We start from the raw sequence: 19,386 nt of genomic DNA, 5'->3' as shown, positions 1-19,386 counted from the left end.
CGGGGCAACCCGTATTATCGAAACAAGATGGGCGTCCATCTTCTGTTTCGATAATACGGTCGGGGCCGGCCAAATCTCAACATTTAGGTCGACCTAAATGTTGAGATCGCCGACCTTAGAGAGGGCGGCCTCAGTTTTCGCCTATAATGCAAACCGAGGACGCCCATCTCATAAATGACCAAATTCAAGGCTTTTGGTCATGGGTGCAGCTAGCATTCGTAGGGCACTGGTCCCCCTCACATGCCAGGACACCAACCGGACACCCTAGGGGGCACTGCAGTGGACATCACAAATTGCTCCCAGCTGCATAATTCCCTTACCTTGTGTGCTGAGCCCCCCCCCCCCCCCCAAAAACCCATTACCCACAACTCTACAGCACTACCATAGCCCTTAGGGATGAAGGGGGGCACCTACATTTGGGTACACTGGGTTTCGGGTGGGTTTTGGAGGGCTCCCATTTACCACCACAAGTGTAACAGGTAGGGAGGGGGGATGGGCCTGGGTCCACCTGCCTGAAGTTCACTGCAGTACCCACTAAAAACTGCTCCAGGGATCTGCATAGTGCTGTGATGGAGCTGGGTATGACATTTGAGGCTGGCATAGAGGCTAGAAAAAAATGTTTTTTAATTTAATTTTTTGGGTGGGAGGGGGTTGGTGACCACTGGGGGAGTAAGGGGAGGTCATCCCCGATTCCCTCCGGTGGTCATCTGGTCAGTTGGGGCACCTTTTCGAGGCTTGGTCGTGAAACAAAAGGGACCAAGTAAAGTTGGCCGAATGCTCATCAGGGACGCCCTTCTTTTTTCCATTATCGGCTGAGGACGGCCATCTCTTAACCACGCCCCCATCCTGCCTTCGGTACACTGCCGACACGCCCCCTTGAACTTTGGGCATCCCTGCGACGGAAAGCAGTTGAAGGCAGCCAAAATCGGCTTTCGATTATGCCGATTTGGCCGGCCCTGAGAGAAGGACGCCCATCTCCCGATTTGTGTCGGAAAATGGCCGCCCTTCTCCTTCGAAAATAGGCTGCATAGGTGCCTATGCTTGCCCAACACACGTCAATTTTGAGTTACCGCCCGGCTACCGCGTGGCCCTTGCGGTACTTTCATTTTTTACGCGCGTCCACTAACCATGCTGGAAAATATTTTTATTTTCTGGCACGCAGGCAGTAATCAGGCAGTAATTGGCATTCTATGTGTGTAGACCATTACCACCCGGTTACTGCGTGAGACGTTACCGCTAGGTCAATGGCTGGCGGTAAGGTGTCAAACCCAAAATGGATGAGTGGCGATTTTCATTTTGCCGCACGTCTATTTCTGGCCAAAATTTTTAAAAGGCATTTTTTTTACAGGCGCACTGAAATATGATTCTGCGTGCGCCCAAAACACGCATCTACACTACCGCAGGCTGTTTTTCAGCACTCCTTTGTAAAAGGGCCCTTTAAAGTGTTCCTGGTGCTAGAGTGAATTCCCTGACCTGAAATCTCATCCCTTTTCAAGTTACTGTAATTCTGGGAAGAGCGACCCTGCTGTGCTAATTCTGACTCCTGAGCAGGCAGCACAGAAGACTTTGATAACGAAACAATATTCAGCCAAATGAAATCTGGATCAAGTGTATGTATTTAGATTTTGCTCACACCTTTCTACTAGTAGCTCAAGGTGAGTTACGTTCAGGTACACTGGGTATTTCCCTGTCCCTGGAGAGCTCACGCTCTAAGTTTGTACCTGAGGCAATAGAGGGGTTAAGGGGTCCTTTTACTAAGCCCCGTAAGGGCCTGCACGTGCCCAACGCAAATCAGTTCTGAGTTACCACCCGGCTACCGCGTGTGCTAGGTAGTAATTTCATGCATGTTAGCATGTGTCCCCCACACGCGTCAGAAAATAATTTTTATTTTCTGGCACCAGGGGTGTAGCCAGACCGGCGGGAGGGGGGTCCAGAGCCTGAGGTGAGGGGGCACATTTTAGCCCCCCCCTGGCGCCGCCGACCCCCCCCCCCCCGCCATTGCCGACCCCGCCGCCGCCACCACCACCAACAACAACTTTGCCCCCCCTTGCCGATGACCCTCTCGACCCCCCCTCCCCCCGCCAACCCACCGTCGCCTACCTTTGCTGGCGGGGGACCCCAACCAGGACATGCAGGATGTCAGAAACAGAAGGAAACCTTTTGCGAGAAGAAAGCGACCTCGGCTGGCGGGGGTTGGGGTCCCCCACCAGCAAAGGCAGGTGACGGCGATGGTGGGTTGTCGGCAGGGGGGTCCATGGCCAAATCTATGGGGGCTCAGGCCCCCCTGGCCCCACGTAGCTACGCCACTGCTCTAATAGGACTGGCCATAACATCAGACGCTGTCATAGAGGCTGGCATGTATTGTTTCTTTCACGTCTTTGGGGGGTGGGAGAGGGGGGGTCAATGACCACTGAGGAAGTAAGGGAGGGGTCAATTTCATCAAAATTGAGCATGCATGGCATGAGGGGAAGCACTGAGCAGGGCAGGCAATGCGACGGAGAACAGTACTGGAGGAAGGCGTCTGTTTGCAGGGCTTGGGGACCCCTGCCAGCCAGACCAGGGGCCCCCTGAATCCAATTTAGAATCCTGTCTGCTCCTCTGACCTCTAAGGGGGGGCTCGGTGCTTGTCTTTCTCCTGCTTCTGTCGGGACCCGGGTGATCACCCAGGTCCTGTCAGAAGCAGGAGAGAGCCAGACCCCAGCACCAGGACCCCCCTTGGAGGCCAGGCCCGGGAGAATCTTGCCCCCCACCCTTCCCCCCTTGACGGCCCTGGCCATAGCTGCCAAATCTGTGCGCACTAAGAACATAAGCATTGCCATACTGGGACAGACTGAAGGTCCATCGAGCCCAGTATCCTGTTTCCAACAGTAGCCAATCCAGGTCACAAATACCTGGCAAAATCCCAGAACAGTAAAACAGATTTTATGCTGCCAGAATATGCAGTGGATTTCCCCAAGTCCATCTTAATAATGGCTTATGGACTTTTCTTGTAGGAAATGAGCCAAACTTTTTTTAAACCCTGCAAAGCTAACCATCAGCTAAAATTTCTGGAGTTTTTTTTTTTTGAAGGGCATGTCAGGGGGTAGAGAGTAGGTGTTCCTAAATTAAATAGTGCAGGTACATTAGAATACTACATGAGCTCTTACTGCCTTACGAAATAGGTGGCGGAAAGTGCTCATGTGCCAATATTTTATAATGGTCGCACGCTAATAGCAACAATAATACAAAAAAAAAAATTTGCCATTTTACACAAGTGGTAAAAACGGCCTTAGCGCACAGGAAAGACCCCTTAATTTCTATTAGAGCTTTTCTATACTCTCTGATCAATTGTTCATTCTTATCGTAAAACTTAATTGTTTATCTTTCTGTGATTGTTAATAAAAGAATTTTGAAACAAAACCCAAAAAATGAGTTCTTTTTAAGAATCATCTTCTCCGATCACTTCTAGTGCCTGAGAATCGTCGTGGGGGTAAGGCGATCGCCTCTGTTCTGGCCAATACTGACGAAAAGCTCTGTGCAGCCTTCTCCGCTGGGCCTCCTAAGCATTCTTCCCTTCGTTCCCCATTGAGGCGGATTTTCAGTATTTCTCAGAGTATGGAGGAAATCATCTCTGGCTAAATTCAGGTGAGATTTGCCAGATAAAACAGCATTTTAACAGTCCTCGCCATGCTTGAAATCCCTGAGCAAATTTTGGCCTGCTTTTTCCTCATTTCTTGCTGTTTTAACGTTCTGAACCCAACCCGCACTCCAGGTTCACGGAGTGGGCGGGGGGGGGACTGCGCCAGGGAGCTACTGTGAATCAACTGTTTTGTTTTATGGGATTAACTCTCCAAGCCCTTTGCACAGCCTGTGTTTGCTCCTTCCAGGACTCCCCGTTGGCCTATTAAGTGGTTTTATATACTTCTAAATACCAAAGACTAAGAAAAGCACACTGCAGGAAAAACCAGACTTCCACTTCCTGTTGTCAAGGCAAATTTCTCAGGGCTCTGCTTCAGAAGAAAAAAAAAAGACATTCCAGCTCCAACCACAAGTCCGTTTGCATCATTCCAGCCTCTGCTGTCCTTTTAAAAATCAAAGGTTTAAAATCCAAGGCCAGTTAAAGTAAAGGACCCCCCCCAGGACTGGACAATTTTTTCTGCCACTGCAGTCTATGTATCTTAAGAACAGAAGAACATAAGCATTGCCATACTGGGACAGACCGAAGGTCCATCAAGCCCAGTATCCTGTTTCCAACAGTGGCCAGGTCACAAGTACCTGGCAAGATCCCAAAACAGTAAAACAGATTTTATGCTGCTTATCCTAGAAATAAGCAGTGGATTTTCCCAAGTCCATCTTAATAACGGACTGGCTTAGGGACTTTTCTTTTAGGAAAGTAATCAAATCTTTTTAAAACCCTGCTAAGCTAACTCTTTTACCACATTCTCTGGCAACACATCCTTCCAGAGTTTACTTACACACTGAGTGAAGAAATATTTCTCTGGTTTGTTTTAAATTTACTACTTAGTAACTTCATTGTGTACCCCCTAGTCCTAGTATTTTGGAGAGAGTAAACAAGTGACAGTGGCGTACCAAGGGGGGGGGGGGCAGTCTGCTCCGGGTGCACGCTGCTGGGGGGTGTCGCGCGCCTGTCCGCTATGTTCGTTCTGTGCTCCCTCTGCCCCGGAACAGGTTACTTCCTGTTCCGGGTCAGAGGGAGCATGGAAACAAACGAAGCAGACAGGCGCGCGGCACCCCCCTCCCCAGCGGCGTGCACCCGGGGGGGGGTCCTTTCACCGGGGGTGTCGTGCTGCACCCGGGGGGCGGGGTGAGACGCATCGGCGATCCACCCCGGGTGTCAGCCCCCCTAGGAACGCCACTGACAAGTGATTCATGTATACCTGTTCCACCTCACTCAGAAACCCACTTTACCCACATGTAGGTGCCCCCTTCACCCCTTAGGGCTATGGTAGTGTTGCACGGTTGTGGGGAGTGGGTTTTGGGGGGGCTCAGCACACACGGTAAGCTATGCACCTGGGAGCAATTTCTGAAGTCCACTGCAGTGCCCCCTAGGGTGCCCGGTTGGTGTCCTGGCATGTGAGGGGGACCAGTGCACTACGAATGCTGGCACCTCCCACGACCAAAGGGCTTGCATTTGGTCGTTTCTGAGATGGGCGTCCTCGGTTTCCATTATCACTGAAAACCGGGGACGACCATCTCTAAGGACGACCATCTCTAAGGTCACCCATCTTGTTTCGATAATACGGGTTTCCCCACCCCTTCGCCGGACGTCATGCGTTCTGAGGAAAACATGCCCCTCCACGTTACTATGTAACAGCAATTATGCACATAGTTGCCGATATATATATACTTATTTATTTCCAATGCTTGATATACTAACAAATTTCCATCCCAAGGTCAAGGTTAAAAAAAAACCCCTACATAATATAATCCAAATGGAAGTCCAAGAAGTAGGGGTGGACGGACCAAAGAATCTTCACAGCCACACAAGTGGTGCTGAATAAAGTTGATTTTATCTACCTCTGGCTGTGAAGATTTTTTCGTCCACCCCTACTTCTTGGACTTCCATTACAATATTCTAAAACAGACATGCGAAAAAGGGAAAGTAGGAAAAAGAGGAAGACGGGACAGAGAAATCAGAAAGGAGTAGACTGAAAGCGTCATGGAGGAGAAACGCTTTGAGGAGAGATTTAAACTGTGCCCAGGAGGGGCCAAGGTAGCTGAAGGTGGTTTCGCAGAGGAGATCATGAGGCGAAGGGCAGAAAGGGAAGGAACCACAAGGAGGCTGGCATTGGAAGAGCGGAGTCTCCGAGTAGGGACCTAAGGAATAAGGGGACTGTGAATATAGGCAGGAACAGAGAGGAGGTGACCCTTGAAGACTAGAACAAGGATTTTGAACCTGATGCTACTACTACTACTACTACTAGTATTTAGCATTTCTATAGCGCTACAAGGCATACGCAGCGCTGTACAAACATAGAAGAAAGACAGTCCCTGCTCAAAGAGCTTACAATCTAATAGACAAAAAATAAAGTAAGCAAATCAAATCAATTAATGTGAACGGGAAGGAAGAGAGGAGGGTAGGTGGAGGCGAGTGGTTACAAGTGGTTACGAGTCAAAAGCAATGTTAAAGAGGTGGGCTTTCAGTCTAGATTTAAAGGTGGCCAAGGATGGGGCAAGACGTAGGGGCTCAGGAAGTTTTTCCAGGCGTAGGGTGCAGCGAGACAGAAGGCGCGAAGTCTGGAGTTGGCAGTAGTGGAGAAGGGAACAGATAAGAAGGATTTATCCATGGAGCAGAGTGCACGGGAAGGGGTGTAGGGAAGGACGAGTGTGGAGAGATACTGGGGAGCAGTAGAGTGAATACATTATAGGTTAGTAGAAGAAGTTTGAACAGGATGCGAAAACGGATAGGGAGCCAGTGAAGGGTCTTGAGGAAATAGAATTTCTGCTCAGCGCAGATCATCCTGGTGCGTAACTCTAGACAGCCTTCGATAATTACCTCATTCAGGGGGAAGTTCTAGAAATGATGCCTCCATATGGGTTCCCCAATGCAACACAGTGAGAACCTACTGAACAACAGCAAACAGGTGGCTGGCTTCTGTTACAGAATACTAACGTAATCCTGTATCGATGTGCCTTACTTTTATGCATCCACAGACCTGGCAGAACTGTGGTCACATAAATACCGTAGGGATGCATGTAGCTTGCAGTATTCTGTAAGTTAAATACTAGGTGGGAGCCCAACCCATGTCCTTCCCTTGCTCCTCCCATGCCCTGCCCTTGTTCCACCCATGCCCCGCCCTTGCTCTGCCCATGCTCTTCCCTTCCTCCACCCATGTCCTGCCCTTGCTCCACCCATGTCCCACCCTTGCTCCACCCATGCCCTGCCCTTGCTCCACCCATGTCCCACCCTTGCTCCACTCATGCCCTGCCCTTGTTCCACCCATGCCCCCCCTTGCTCTGCCCATGCTCTTCCCTTCCTCCACCCATGTCCTGCCCTTGCTCCACCCATGTCCCACCCTTGTTCCACCCATGCCCCGCCCTTGCTCTGCCCATGCTCTTCCCTTCCTCCACCCATGTCCTGCCCTTGCTCCACCCATGTCCCACCCTTGCTCCACCTATGCCCTGCCCTTGCTCCACCCATGTCCCACCCTTGCTCCCCCCATGCCCTGCCCTTGCTCTGCCTATGCCCCGCCCTTGTCCTGCCCATGTCCCGCACTTGCTCCGCCCATGTCCCACCCTTGCTCCACCTATGCCCTGCCCTTGCTCCACCCATGTCCCACCCTTGCTCCACTCATGCCCTCCCCTTGCTCTGCCTATGCCCCGCCCTTGTCCTGCCCATGTCCCGCACTTGCTCCGCCTATATGCATGCTTCTTTGCTTTTATGTCCTACACCACACTAGCACTCATCTATCTTTGATTCTATCTTTGCGCTCGCAAAGGGGCATGTTAATATGGGCACCCAGTTCAAGAACTGCCCTTCAAGGTATCTGTATTCAGCAAACTTACCTTGATGGTGAAGGTCCTTCCTCCAACTCTGTCCCGAGCCTCCAAGACGACAACACTCAGTCCTGACTCCACCAGTAACTTGGCAGCCGAGAGACCTGACCAACCAATGAAAAACATTCAGTATGTGAGTAATGCTGAAAACGTATCATAGTGGTGACTTCAAGGTGTCAGTGTCCCACGGTGGAGCACGTGACACAACTTAGAACATTCTCCAGCAATGCACATGGCGCTAATGGGTAATGGGATTTGATATACTGCTTTTCTGTGGTACAATCAAAACAGTTTACATTTACAATACAGTCTCGATTATCCAACAGGACTGAGCGCAGGGTACAAATGTAACAAAAATAAAATAGATACTATTGGAGATTCTACATGGAATATAGATACTATTGGAGATTCTACATGGAATGTTGCTACTATTGGAGATTCTACACGGAATGTTGCTATTCCACTAGCAACATTCCATGTAGAAGGCTGCGCAGGCTTCTGTTTCTGTGAGTCTGACGTCCTGCACGTACGTGCAGGACGTCAGACTCACAGAAGCCTGCGTGGCCACATTGGTGATCTGCAAGGGCTGACTTCTACATGGAATGTTGCTAGTGGAATAGCAACATTCCATGTATAATCTCAAATAGTAGCAACAGTGGAGGAGTGGCCTAGTGGTTAGGGTGGTGGACTTTGGTCCTGGGGAACTGAGGAACTGAGTTTGATTCCCACTTCAGGCACAGGCAGCTCCTTGTGACTCTGGGCAAGTCACTTAACCCTCCATTGCCCCATGTAAGCCGCATTGAGCCTGCCATGAGTGGGAAAGCGTGGGGTACAAATGTAACAAAAATAAAAATTGTGATAGTATTTCTGCTATATAAATACTATCACAACTCAGTATTGGGGCTTCTAAAATCCAGGTACCCACAGTTACACCAGGCCATAGACCTGATGTTACCGTGAGCGTCTAGATACAGCAATGGTCGAAATAATTATAATATTCTGTAAGTTCTCACACAATACTGAATTCTGTTAAATTATCTGTGAATCTAATCTATCACTAACATCAGAGTACTTCAAAAGATCATTGATTCATATTTCACCAAAATGTTTGCTGCTTCGAGGGAAAAGACCTCAGGGCTCCAAATATGGCACACGTGGAAGAACCTCAGAACAGCACCACCATCATCGGTCTGAAAAACCCTCTTTTTCTCGTACACTTGTGAATTAACCTTTTACCAGTTTCTTCTTGCTATTAAGTAGAGAGGTGTGGTAGCCGTGTTAGTCCACTCTTAAAGGTTATCAATAGCAATAAAACAAATAAAACATGGAAAAGAAAATAAGATGACACCTTTTTTATTGGACATAACTTAATACATTTCGTGATTAGCTTTCGAAGGTTGCCCTTCTTCCTCAGATCTTGCTATTATAAATTTCACCAGGTATCACAATATTATTGAACATCTGAATGATTGTTTCACATAATAATCCATATAGTAATTCAGAGAAGCTGAACACTTACCTTTACACTGGTGTAATCGGGAGCCTATATCTCAATGTCTTGTTACAGAGATTAAAGAGCTAACCCACAAATTAACATGGTGTACCTTATTCAGTAAGAATAACTGGGTCAGACCAATGGTCCATCTAGCCAAGTATCCTGTTTCCAAAGTGGCCAAGCCAGGTCACAAGTACTGGCAGAAACCCAAATCATGGCAGAACCCCCAAAAATAGCAAGATTCTGGAATTCTAAAGAGTGACAAGATTCCTTGTAGAATCTCAGGGTAGCAACATTCCATGTAGAACCCCAAAGAATAGCAAGATTCTGGAATTCCAAAGAGTGACAAGATTCCACGCAGAATCTCAAAGAGTAGCAACATTCCATGTAGAAATCCAAAGAATAGCAAGATTCTGGAATCCTAAAGAGTGACAAGATTCCACGCAGAATCTCAAAGAGTAGCAACATTCCATGTAGAATCCAAAGAATAGCAAGATTCTGTAATTCTAAAGAGTGACAAGATTCCATGCAGAATCTCAGGGTAGCAACATTCCATGTAGAACCCCAAAGAATAGCAAGATTCTGTAATTCCAAAGAGTGACAAGATTCCATGCAGAATCTCAAAGAATAGCAACATTCCATGCGGGACTTAGACCGTAGAAGCCTGCCCAGCGCCGGTCTTTGTCGATACAGCCAAAGTTACCATCTAAGCACCATTTGACATGCAAACACATATGCAACCCTTTAAGTTTTGCTTTTTATTTCATTCATTTTCCAATTATTTATTTATTTATTGCATTTTTATCCCCATTTTCCCACCTATTTGCAGGCTCAATGTGGCTTACAAAGACCTGTTATGGCATCGCCATTCCAGGTAAAGATACAATTGGTGTTACCAGTGGCATACCAAGGGGTGGGGGGCGGTGGGGCGGTCCGCCCCAGGTGCACGCCACTGGGGGGTGCCGCAGCGTGCGCCTGTGGGCTCTGACTTGGCTAACTTCGCTCGTTCGCTGCAGCTCCCTCTGCCCCGGAGCAGGTTCCTGTTCTGGGCAGAGGGAGCTGCAGCGAACGAGCGAAGTTAGCGAAGTCGGAGCCCACAGGCGCGCGCCGGGCATCCCCCCCCCAGCGGCATGCACCCGGGGGGGTGTCATTTTGCAGGCGGGGGGGGGGGCATGCTGCACCCGAGGGGGGCGCATCGGCGATCCGCCCCGGGTGCCATCCAGGCTGGGAACACCACTGGGTGTTCAAAGATATCAAGGATGACAAGAAGATTTAATCAAGCAGTTATAGAAGGAAGACATTCAGAGTAAGGGTGGAATGTGTTGGAATGTAATTGTATTTTGCATGCATTGCCTGTCACCTATTATTTCTCTGTGATTACTCTGTGACCTCTGATGTGAATTACTTAGAGAGGTCACTAGCTATGTAACTTCCTGTGGGGGTTTAGATGCAGCCCATGCAGCACATGGAGCACATGGAGCTCATGATCTCTCCTAACCTGAGAGGATCTATGGTGGTGTGAGCATCCATTACCATCTAAGCACATGGAAGGAGCTGATAATACAAATGTATAGTAATATGTATATAAGCCTGTCTGATTATATCTAACTACAAACTGTGAGTAAACAGATGTTTTGTTACTTCAACTTTAAAGTGACTCAGCAGTGAATTATTCAGGGGTGAATGAGAGAGAGATGAAGAAAGAAATTAACATTTCTAAAGCTGAAGCTGTGTGTACTAAAATCTGCTGATTATTTACTACAAATAATCCAACAAAAGGGTTATGGGCCCAGGTCCAGGAATTGAAAAAGAAGAGAAATATTACCAGGCAGAAAAAAAGCCACATTTTTTTCTCTTAAGTTTTAAAGGAAAGATTCAGTCTGTCTCTCTCTCCCCCACACAGCAGACAGACGGCTAAGAAAATGGCTGAGGGAAGAAATTCACCATTGTTCTATTCTCTCAAGGTGCCTAATTAACTGAGTTTAATTATCGGCAGTGGGAATTAAGATTCATATGTTTCCTTCGAGCAAAAAGATTAGATATATGCTTAGACCAAGACAGAACAGCTGAAATATGGCTGAATGGGACAATGCAAACTATTATGTGAAGTGCATGCTTTTGGAAGCTCTCTCAGAGAAACAAGCCATATTGTGGAGGGAAAAGATACACCAAAGGACATTTTATATAAACTGAGAACTATGTATGCAACTACATATGCAAAGCAGCAACCAATTTGGTTGGCAGAGTTGAATGAAACCAAATTAAGGGATAAAAGTAAATGTAATGATCCATTATGTTATCTTATGTCTTCATTTCAAAAGCTAGAACTTTCTGGAATTCCCATGTGTGATGCATTGAAAAGAGCATTTCTTTTACCTCACTATCAAAGAAGTTTGATGTTTTTAGGTCTGTAAATGAGGCCATTGAAGGGCAATCTTTTGAACAGGCAACATCAAAACTAAGGCAGGAATGCATAATAAATGATTCTGAGGAGATGTGTTCTCAAAGCAAGTCAGAGAGAAATGAAACAAATTTCTTGGCAAAGAACAGAGGAAGGCGGAGCTATGGGAAAACTCCACCCAAGGGCAAGCTGATTTGCTACTCATGTGGAAAGGAGGGACATGTATCTAAATGGTGTAAGGAAACACAAAACACTCCCTCTAGCTCACCTAAGCCAATGGAACTAAAGAATTTTCAAACCAGGAAATGTATGAAGGACAAGATAAACACAAGGGCTTTCTAATGGCAGAAAAATCTTTGACTATGGTAAATAATAATTCAAATGAAAGTACTTGGATTTTGGATTCGGGGAGCACATGCCATTTAACCAATTCTAAGGATTTCTTTCAGGAAATGTGTCCAGAGGAAGGTATTCTTAAAACTGCAAACGCAGGGACTGCTAAGATCCAAGCAAAAGGTATTGGATTCTTAAAATGCAAAGTGTCTAATGAAGTTAAAGAAATTCCTGTAGTGATGTCTTGTATATTCCCCAAGCATTTGCAATATGCTTAGTGTATCTACATTAGATAAGAAGGGATTTGTGATTCATTTGAAAACAGTAAGTGCACAATCTCTAAAAATGATGAAGTGTATGCTGAAGCTTTATGCATAATGATGTTTATAAACTGAGCATTTCAGGTGAAGCCTCACATATGGCGCAAGTAAGGAAGAATGATGGTAAATGTAGTCTGGAAATCTGGCACCGCCGCCTGGGACATCGTGATTCTAAGGTGATCCAGGATCTTTACAGTAAGCAACTGGCCACCGGCATTCAATAAGTGCAGATGCTGGTAAATGGAGAAATGCATAGACTGTGTTACTCAAAAAGGTGTGAGACCCTCATTTCCTGCATACACAGGAAGTAGGAGTAATAAGTGCTGGACTTAATACACAGTGACTTATGGGACCGTTTAATATCCCATCATTGGGAAATAACAGATTTGTGCTAATATTCTTGGATGATTTCTCTAGATATTGTGTGGCCTATTTGCTGAAAGAAAAAGTCAAGTCACAGACATGCTGAAGAAATACTAGCCATGGTGAGCAATAAATTTGAAAGAAAACCAAAGGTTCTTCAGACTGACAATGGTGGTGAGTTCATTTCACAAGCATGCGCACATTTCTAGAACAAGAAGGCATTCAGCATATCACAACAGTAGCTTATACACCAGAGCAAAATTCTGTTGCAGAGAGAAAATTTAGGTCACTTGTGGAAATGACCAGATGTATGCTGTCAGATAGCAATCTCCCTAAAAGACTATGGGGGAAGCCATTCTCACAGCAGTGTACCTACAAACAGAATGCCAACTAAAGGCGCTGAGCGCACACCACATGAGACATGGCATGGTAGGAAGCCAAACCTGTCACACATAAGAACATTTGGAAGTACAGCATATGCTCATATACCAAAGCAAAGAAGGCATAAGCTGGATTCCACAACAGAAAGGGGCATTTTAGTTGGCTATGCTCCAGATTCAAAGGATATAGAATTTTGAATCTGAAAACTGGCATTGTTGGCATAAGACATGTTACATATTTTGATGAAAACAAAAGGGTTGATAAAGGCTGGATTATCCCAGATGAGCCTTATCATCCAGAATATGAAACTAGAACCATAATAGACATGCCAGTGTATATAAATGCCATACCAAGGCAGATGTCTGAACGCAACTCATCTGTATCTAACGAGGAACAGGCAGAGGAAGCAGACACAGAAAGGATCATTGAAGAAGACAGTACAGTTGGAGAAGGGGAATCAATTGGAGAAGGACTCTCAGATTTAGAGGATGCGGAAAGGTCAGACCAACCTGTTGTCAGACGCTCATCCAGGAAAACAAAGGTGTTCCACCCCCAAGACTGTCTTACCTAACAAAGTCAGCAGAAGCTCAAGAGCCCTTAACATGGGATGAGATTGAGAAAATGCCAGCAGAAGAAGCTGCTGAATGGCATAAAGCTGCACAAGAAGAAATTGATGCATTGGATAAAAATAATACTTGGATTCTTACAAAATTACCTCCTGGCAAGAAGCTATAGGATGCAAATGGGTATTCAAGTTAAAAAGGAATGCACAAGGAAAAGTGGAAAGGTATAAAGCCAGATTAGTCGCAAAGGGATATCTTCAAAAATATGGAGAAGATTTTGATGAAGTGTTTGCACCTGTAGTGAAACACACGACAATCAGAACACTTCTGAGCATTGCAGTCTCAAAAGGCATGCAAGTCAACCACATTGATGTGAAACAGCGTTTCTTCACGGAGAAATAACTGAAGACTTGTACATGGAACAACCAACAGGTTTCATAAATACAAACAAAGACAGCTAGTGTGTAAATTAAACAAAGGTCTTTGTGGATTAAAGCAAAGTGCAGAATGTTGGATGATAAATTGCATGAAATATTGACAAATTTAGGATTTAAGCAAGGTGAAGCAGATAAATGCTTGTACACTAGGGCACAAATGGACAATATGCATACATTTTAGCTTTTGTTGATGATCTGCTCATTGCAAGCAAAAGTGAGCAAGAGTACAAGGACATTGTAAAATGTTTAAACCACAATGTTGAGATAAAAGAACTTGCTAATGTGTCATACTATCTTGGTATAGAAATTGAGAAACAAAATGATGGTTCTTATCTTCTAAGCCAAAGCAGAAAATAAATGAGCTTATTGAAGGTTTAGGTATGCAAGATGCCCAAGTTGTAAGCACTCCCATGATCACTGATTTTCTGAAGGATGAAACAGTAAGAGAACCTTTACCAGATAACATCCAATATAGATCAGCCATAGGTAAGCTTTTATATCTAGCTACCACATACAGGGCTGATATAGCAAATGCAGTAGGAATTTTGAGCAGAAGGGTCAGCTCACCTACCAAATCAGATTGGACTGCAGTTAAAAGGATGGTAAGGTATTAAAGGGACCATTGATTGTAAATTAAAGATTTCAGCCATAGTAATCCAAAACTAATATGTTACTGTGATTCAGATTGGGCAGGGGATCATTCTAATTATAAATCCACAAGTGGATATGTGTTTATGTATGGAAATGTACAAATTTCATGGGCCAGTCATAAAAAGTATTGTGAGTTTGTCTTCTACAGAAGCTGAATATGTGCTGTATCGGAAGCGTGCAGAGAACTGATGTGGATTGAAAAACTTTTGCTGGATTTTGGAATAGCTGAAAAGAGACCAATCCAGATAATGGAAGATAATCAGAGCTGCATCCGACTGTCACAGAATGACAAGGTCAGTCACGCACCAAGCACATCGCAACGAAATACCACAACGTGCGAGAGTTGGCGAAAGAAGGGGTCATCAGTCTACACTATTGTCACACCAGTGAGATGACAGCTGACATCATGACCAAACCGTTACCCAGAGAACATTTTGTGATCTGCGTATAAGCTTGGACTTTGTATGAATAATAATTGCATGACAGTTATGCATGAGAAGGGGTTTGTGGAATGTAATTGTATTTTGCATGCATTGCCTGTCACCTATTATTCTCTGTGATTACTCTGTGACCTCTGATGTGAATTACTTAGAGAGGTCACATAGCTATGTAACTTCCTGTGGGGGTTTAGATGCAGCACATGCCACATGGAGCACATGGAGCTCATGATCTCTCCTAACCTGAGAGGATCTATGGTGGTGTGAGCATCCATTACCATCTAAGCACATGGAAGGAGCTGATAATACAAATGTATAGTAATATGTATATATAAGCCTGCTGATTATAATCTAACTACAAACTGTGAGTAAACAGATGTTTTGTTACTTCAACTTTAAAGTGACTCAGCAGTGAATTATTCAGGGTGAATGAGAGAGATGAAGAAAGAAATTAACATTTCTAAAGCTGAAGCTGTGTGTACTAAAATCTGCTGATTATTTACTACAAATAATCCAACAGAATGATGGTGTGTTGTAGTTAGTTATGGATTCTCGTGGTAGGCCTTGTTGAAGAGGTAGGTTTTCAGAGATTTGCAAAAGTTAGTTATTTCGTTAATTGTTTTCAGGTGATTGGTAGCGCATTCCACAGCTGCGTGCTCATGTAGGAAAGAGATCTCCCCCACCTCTCTCGGGAGGGCATCTACCACCCTCTCCACGAAAAAGAATTTTCTGAGTCTACCAGCCCACAACTTCAATTTACATAGTAACATAGTAGATGACGGCAGAAAAAGACCTGCACACGTCCATCCAGTCTGCCCAACAAGGTAACTCATATTTGCTGCTTTTGTGTATACCCTACTTTGATTTGTACCTGTGCTCTTCAGGGCACAGACTGTATAAGTCTGCCCACTATCCCCGCCTCCCAACCACCAGCCCCCCTCCCAACCACCGCTCTGGCACAGGCACAGACCGTATAAGTCTGCCCAGCACTATCCTCACCTCCCAACCACCAGCCCTGCCTCCCAACCACCGGCTCTGGCACACCGTACAAGTCTGTCCAGCACTATCCCTGCCTCCCAACCACCAGCCCCGCCTCCCACCACCGGCTCTGGCACACACCGTATAAGTCTGCCAGCACTATCCCCCCTCCCAACCACCAGCCCCTCCTCCCACCACCGCTCTGGCACAGACCGTATAAGTCTGCCCAGCACTATCCCCGCCTCCCAACCACCAGCCCCCTCCTCCACCACCGGCTCTGGCACAGACCGTATAAGTCTGCCCAGCACTATCCCGCCTCCCAACACCAGCCCCTCCTCCCACCACCGGCTCTGGCACAGGCACAGACCGTATAAGTCTGCCCAGCACTATCCCTGCCTCCCAACTGCCCAGCACTATCCCCGCCTCCCAACCACCAGCCCCTCCTCCCACCACCGGCTCTGGCACAGGCACAGACCGTATAAGTCTGCCCAGCACTATCCCTGCCTCCCACCACCGGCTCTGGCACAGACCGTACAAGTCTGTCCAGCACTATCCCTGCCTCCCAACTACCAGCCCCGCCTCCCCCACCGGCTCTGGCACAGGCACAGACCGTATAAGTCTGCCAGCACTATCCCTGCCTCCCAACTGCCCAGCACTATCCCCGCCTCCCAACCACGCCCCTCCCACCACCGGCTCTGGCACAGGCACAGACCGTATAAGTCTGCCCAGCACTATCCCTGCCTCCCAACCACCGTCCTGGCACAGACCGTACAGTCTGTCCAGCACTATCCCTGCCTCCCAACCACCAGCCCCGCCTCCCACCACCGGCTCTGGCACAGACTGTATAAGTCTGCCCAGCACTATCCCCGCCTCCAACCACCAGCCCTCCTCCCACCACCGGCTCTGGCACAGACCGTATAAGTCTGCCCAGCACTATCCCCGCCTCCCAACCACCAGCCCCTCCTCCCACCACGGCTCTGGCAGACCATATACGTCTGCCCAGCACTATCCCCGCCTCCCAACCACCAGCCCCTCCTCCCACCACCGGCTCTGGCACAGACCGTATAAGTCTGCCCAGCACTATCCCCGCCTCCCAACCACAAGCCCCTCCTCCCACCACCGGCTCTGGCACAGGCACAGACCGTATAAGTCTGCCCAGCACTATCCCTGCCTCTCAACTGCCCAGCACTATCCCCACCTCCCAACCACCAGCCCCTCCTCCCACCACCGGCTCTGGCACAGACCGTATAAGTCTGCCCAGCACTATCCCCGCCTCCCAACCACCAGCCCTCCTCCCACCACCGGCTCTGGCACAGGCACAGACCGTATAAATCTGCCCAGCACTATCCCTGCCTCCCACCACCGGCTCTGGCACAGACCGTACAAGTCTGTCCAGCACTATCCCTGCCTCCCAACCACCAGCCCCGCCTCCCACCACCGCTCTGGCACAGACTGTATAAGTCTGCCCAGCACTATCCCCGCCTCCCAACCACCAGCCCCTCCTCCCACCACCGGCTCTGGCACAGACCGTATAAGTCTGCCCAGCACTATCCCCCCTCCCAACCACCAGCCCTCCTCCCACCACCGGCTCTGCAGCCGTATAAGTCTGCCCAGCACTATCCCTGCCTCCCAACCACCAGCCCCTCCTCCACCACCGGCTCTGGCACAGACCGTATAAGTCTGCCCAGCACTATCCCTGCCTCCCAACCACCAGCCCCTCCTCCCACCACCGGCTCTGGCACAGGCACAGACCGTATAAGTCTGCCCAGCACTATCCCTGCCTCCCAACTGCCCAGCACTATCCCCGCCTCCCAACCACCAGCCCCTCCTCCCACCACCGGCTCTGGCACAGACCGTATAAGTCTGCCCAGCACTATCCCCGCCTCCCAACCACCAGCCCCTCCTCCCACCACCGGCTCTGGCAGGCACAGACACGTATAAGTCTGCCCAGCACTATCCCTGCCTCCCAACTGCCCAGCACTATCCCCGCCTCCCAACCACCAGCCCCTCCTCCCACCACCGGCTCTGGCACAGGCACAGACCGTATAAGTCTGTCCAGCACTATCCCTGCCTCCCAACCACCAGCCCCGCCTCCACCACCGGCTCTGGCACGACTGTATAAGTCTGCCCAGCACTATCCCCGCCTCCCAACCACCAGCCCCTCCTCCCCCACCGGCTCGGCACAGACCGTATAAGTCTGCCCAGCACTATCCCGCCTCCCAACCACCAGCCCCTCCTCCCACCACCGGCTCTGGCACAGGCACAGACCGTATAAGTCTGTCCAGCACTATCCCTGCCTCCCAACCACCAGCCCCGCCTCCCACCACTGGCTCTGGCACAGACTGTATAAGTCTGCCCAGCACTATCCCCGCCTCCCAACCACCAGCCCCGCCTCCCACCACCGGCTCTGGCACAGACTGTATAAGTCTGCCCAGCACTATCCCCGCCTCCCAACCACCAGCCCGCCTCCCGATCTTGACTAAGCTCCTGAGGATCCATTCCTTCTGACAGGATTCCTTTATGCTTATCCCACGCATGTTTGAATTCCGTTACTGTTTTCATTTCCACCACCTCCCGCGGGAGGGCATTCCAAGCATCCACCACTCTCTCAGTGAAAAAATACTTCCTGACAATTTATGTCCTTTAGCTTTACCAGTTCCCCTTCTCTGGAAAATTATTTGAAATATTAGGCATATAAGACCTAATTCAAATTGAATTGAACTCTGCCCACCCCCCCCCCCAGAAATGCCCCCTCAAATGGCCAGTTTTCACTTAGGCGCTAATCGCTAATTTTCAGTGGCGATAACCGGTCAAATGCTGCTGAAAATTAACGGACAGCCCCGAAAAAAGCGATTTAACCAATCAGTGACCGTTTCCGGCTGGTTAAATCATTTTGAGTATCGACCAGCTGATTTCACAGTTTATAACTACCTAAGAATAGAAGCTCCAGTGTTTTTTTGTTACATTTGTACCCCGCACTTTCCCACTCATGGCAGGCTCAATGCGGCTTACATGGGGCAATGGAGGGTTAAGTGACTTGCCCAGAGTCACAAGGAGCTGCCTGTGCCTGAAGTGGGAATCAAACTCAGTTCCTCAGGACCAAAGTCCACCACCCTAACCACTAGGCCACTGATCACTGCTCATTACTCATTTAAAAAAACCTTCCTACAATATTTCACAAGCAAGAGAGTCTAGTGCAGTACAGGAGACCAGCTGTGATCTTGGGCAGTCCATCTCCCTCCCCTGCATTTCCAGTGCAGTAGGCCTATTTCTTCTGGCAAGCGCTGTGATAAACACTGCCTTGAATGACATTGGCTTGAGGGTTAGCACAGCCCGAGCTCCCAGGCTCACCCTCCCTCTCCCTCTTGCTCAAGCAAGCTGTGCCCAGATGCAGTTTCGATTCCTCCATGCTTGCTTTTCTTCTGTCTGCACAGGCTGCCGCTACCTCTCCCTCTAAGCTCATTTTCACTTCTGGAGCCTGCCTTTGCAGAAATGACTTTTGCAAAGCATGAAAAGGCAATCCCTCAGGT

At 48.1% G+C, this 19,386-nt stretch overlaps 1 protein-coding gene across 1 annotated transcript in view; it reads right to left on the bottom strand.

Moving 5' to 3' along the window:
* The window catches only part of LOC115469747 (amine oxidase [flavin-containing] A-like), a 58,991-nt gene extending 51,368 nt beyond the window's left edge, over positions 1 to 7,623 (bottom strand). The window contains exon 1 of the mRNA XM_030202533.1: positions 7,507 to 7,623. Coding sequence (XP_030058393.1) covers positions 7,507 to 7,623 — 117 coding nt within the window. The remainder of the gene's footprint in view (positions 1 to 7,506) is intronic.
* Between the last annotated feature and the right edge of the window lie 11,763 nt (positions 7,624 to 19,386).

The sequence above is a fragment of the Microcaecilia unicolor genome, chromosome 4 (genome assembly GCF_901765095.1).
Source record: "Microcaecilia unicolor chromosome 4, aMicUni1.1, whole genome shotgun sequence".
Taxonomy (NCBI): domain Eukaryota; kingdom Metazoa; phylum Chordata; class Amphibia; order Gymnophiona; family Siphonopidae; genus Microcaecilia; species Microcaecilia unicolor.
The sequence above is the reverse complement of the archived record's forward strand: the minus strand, read 5'-3'. Positions and strand labels throughout refer to the sequence as shown.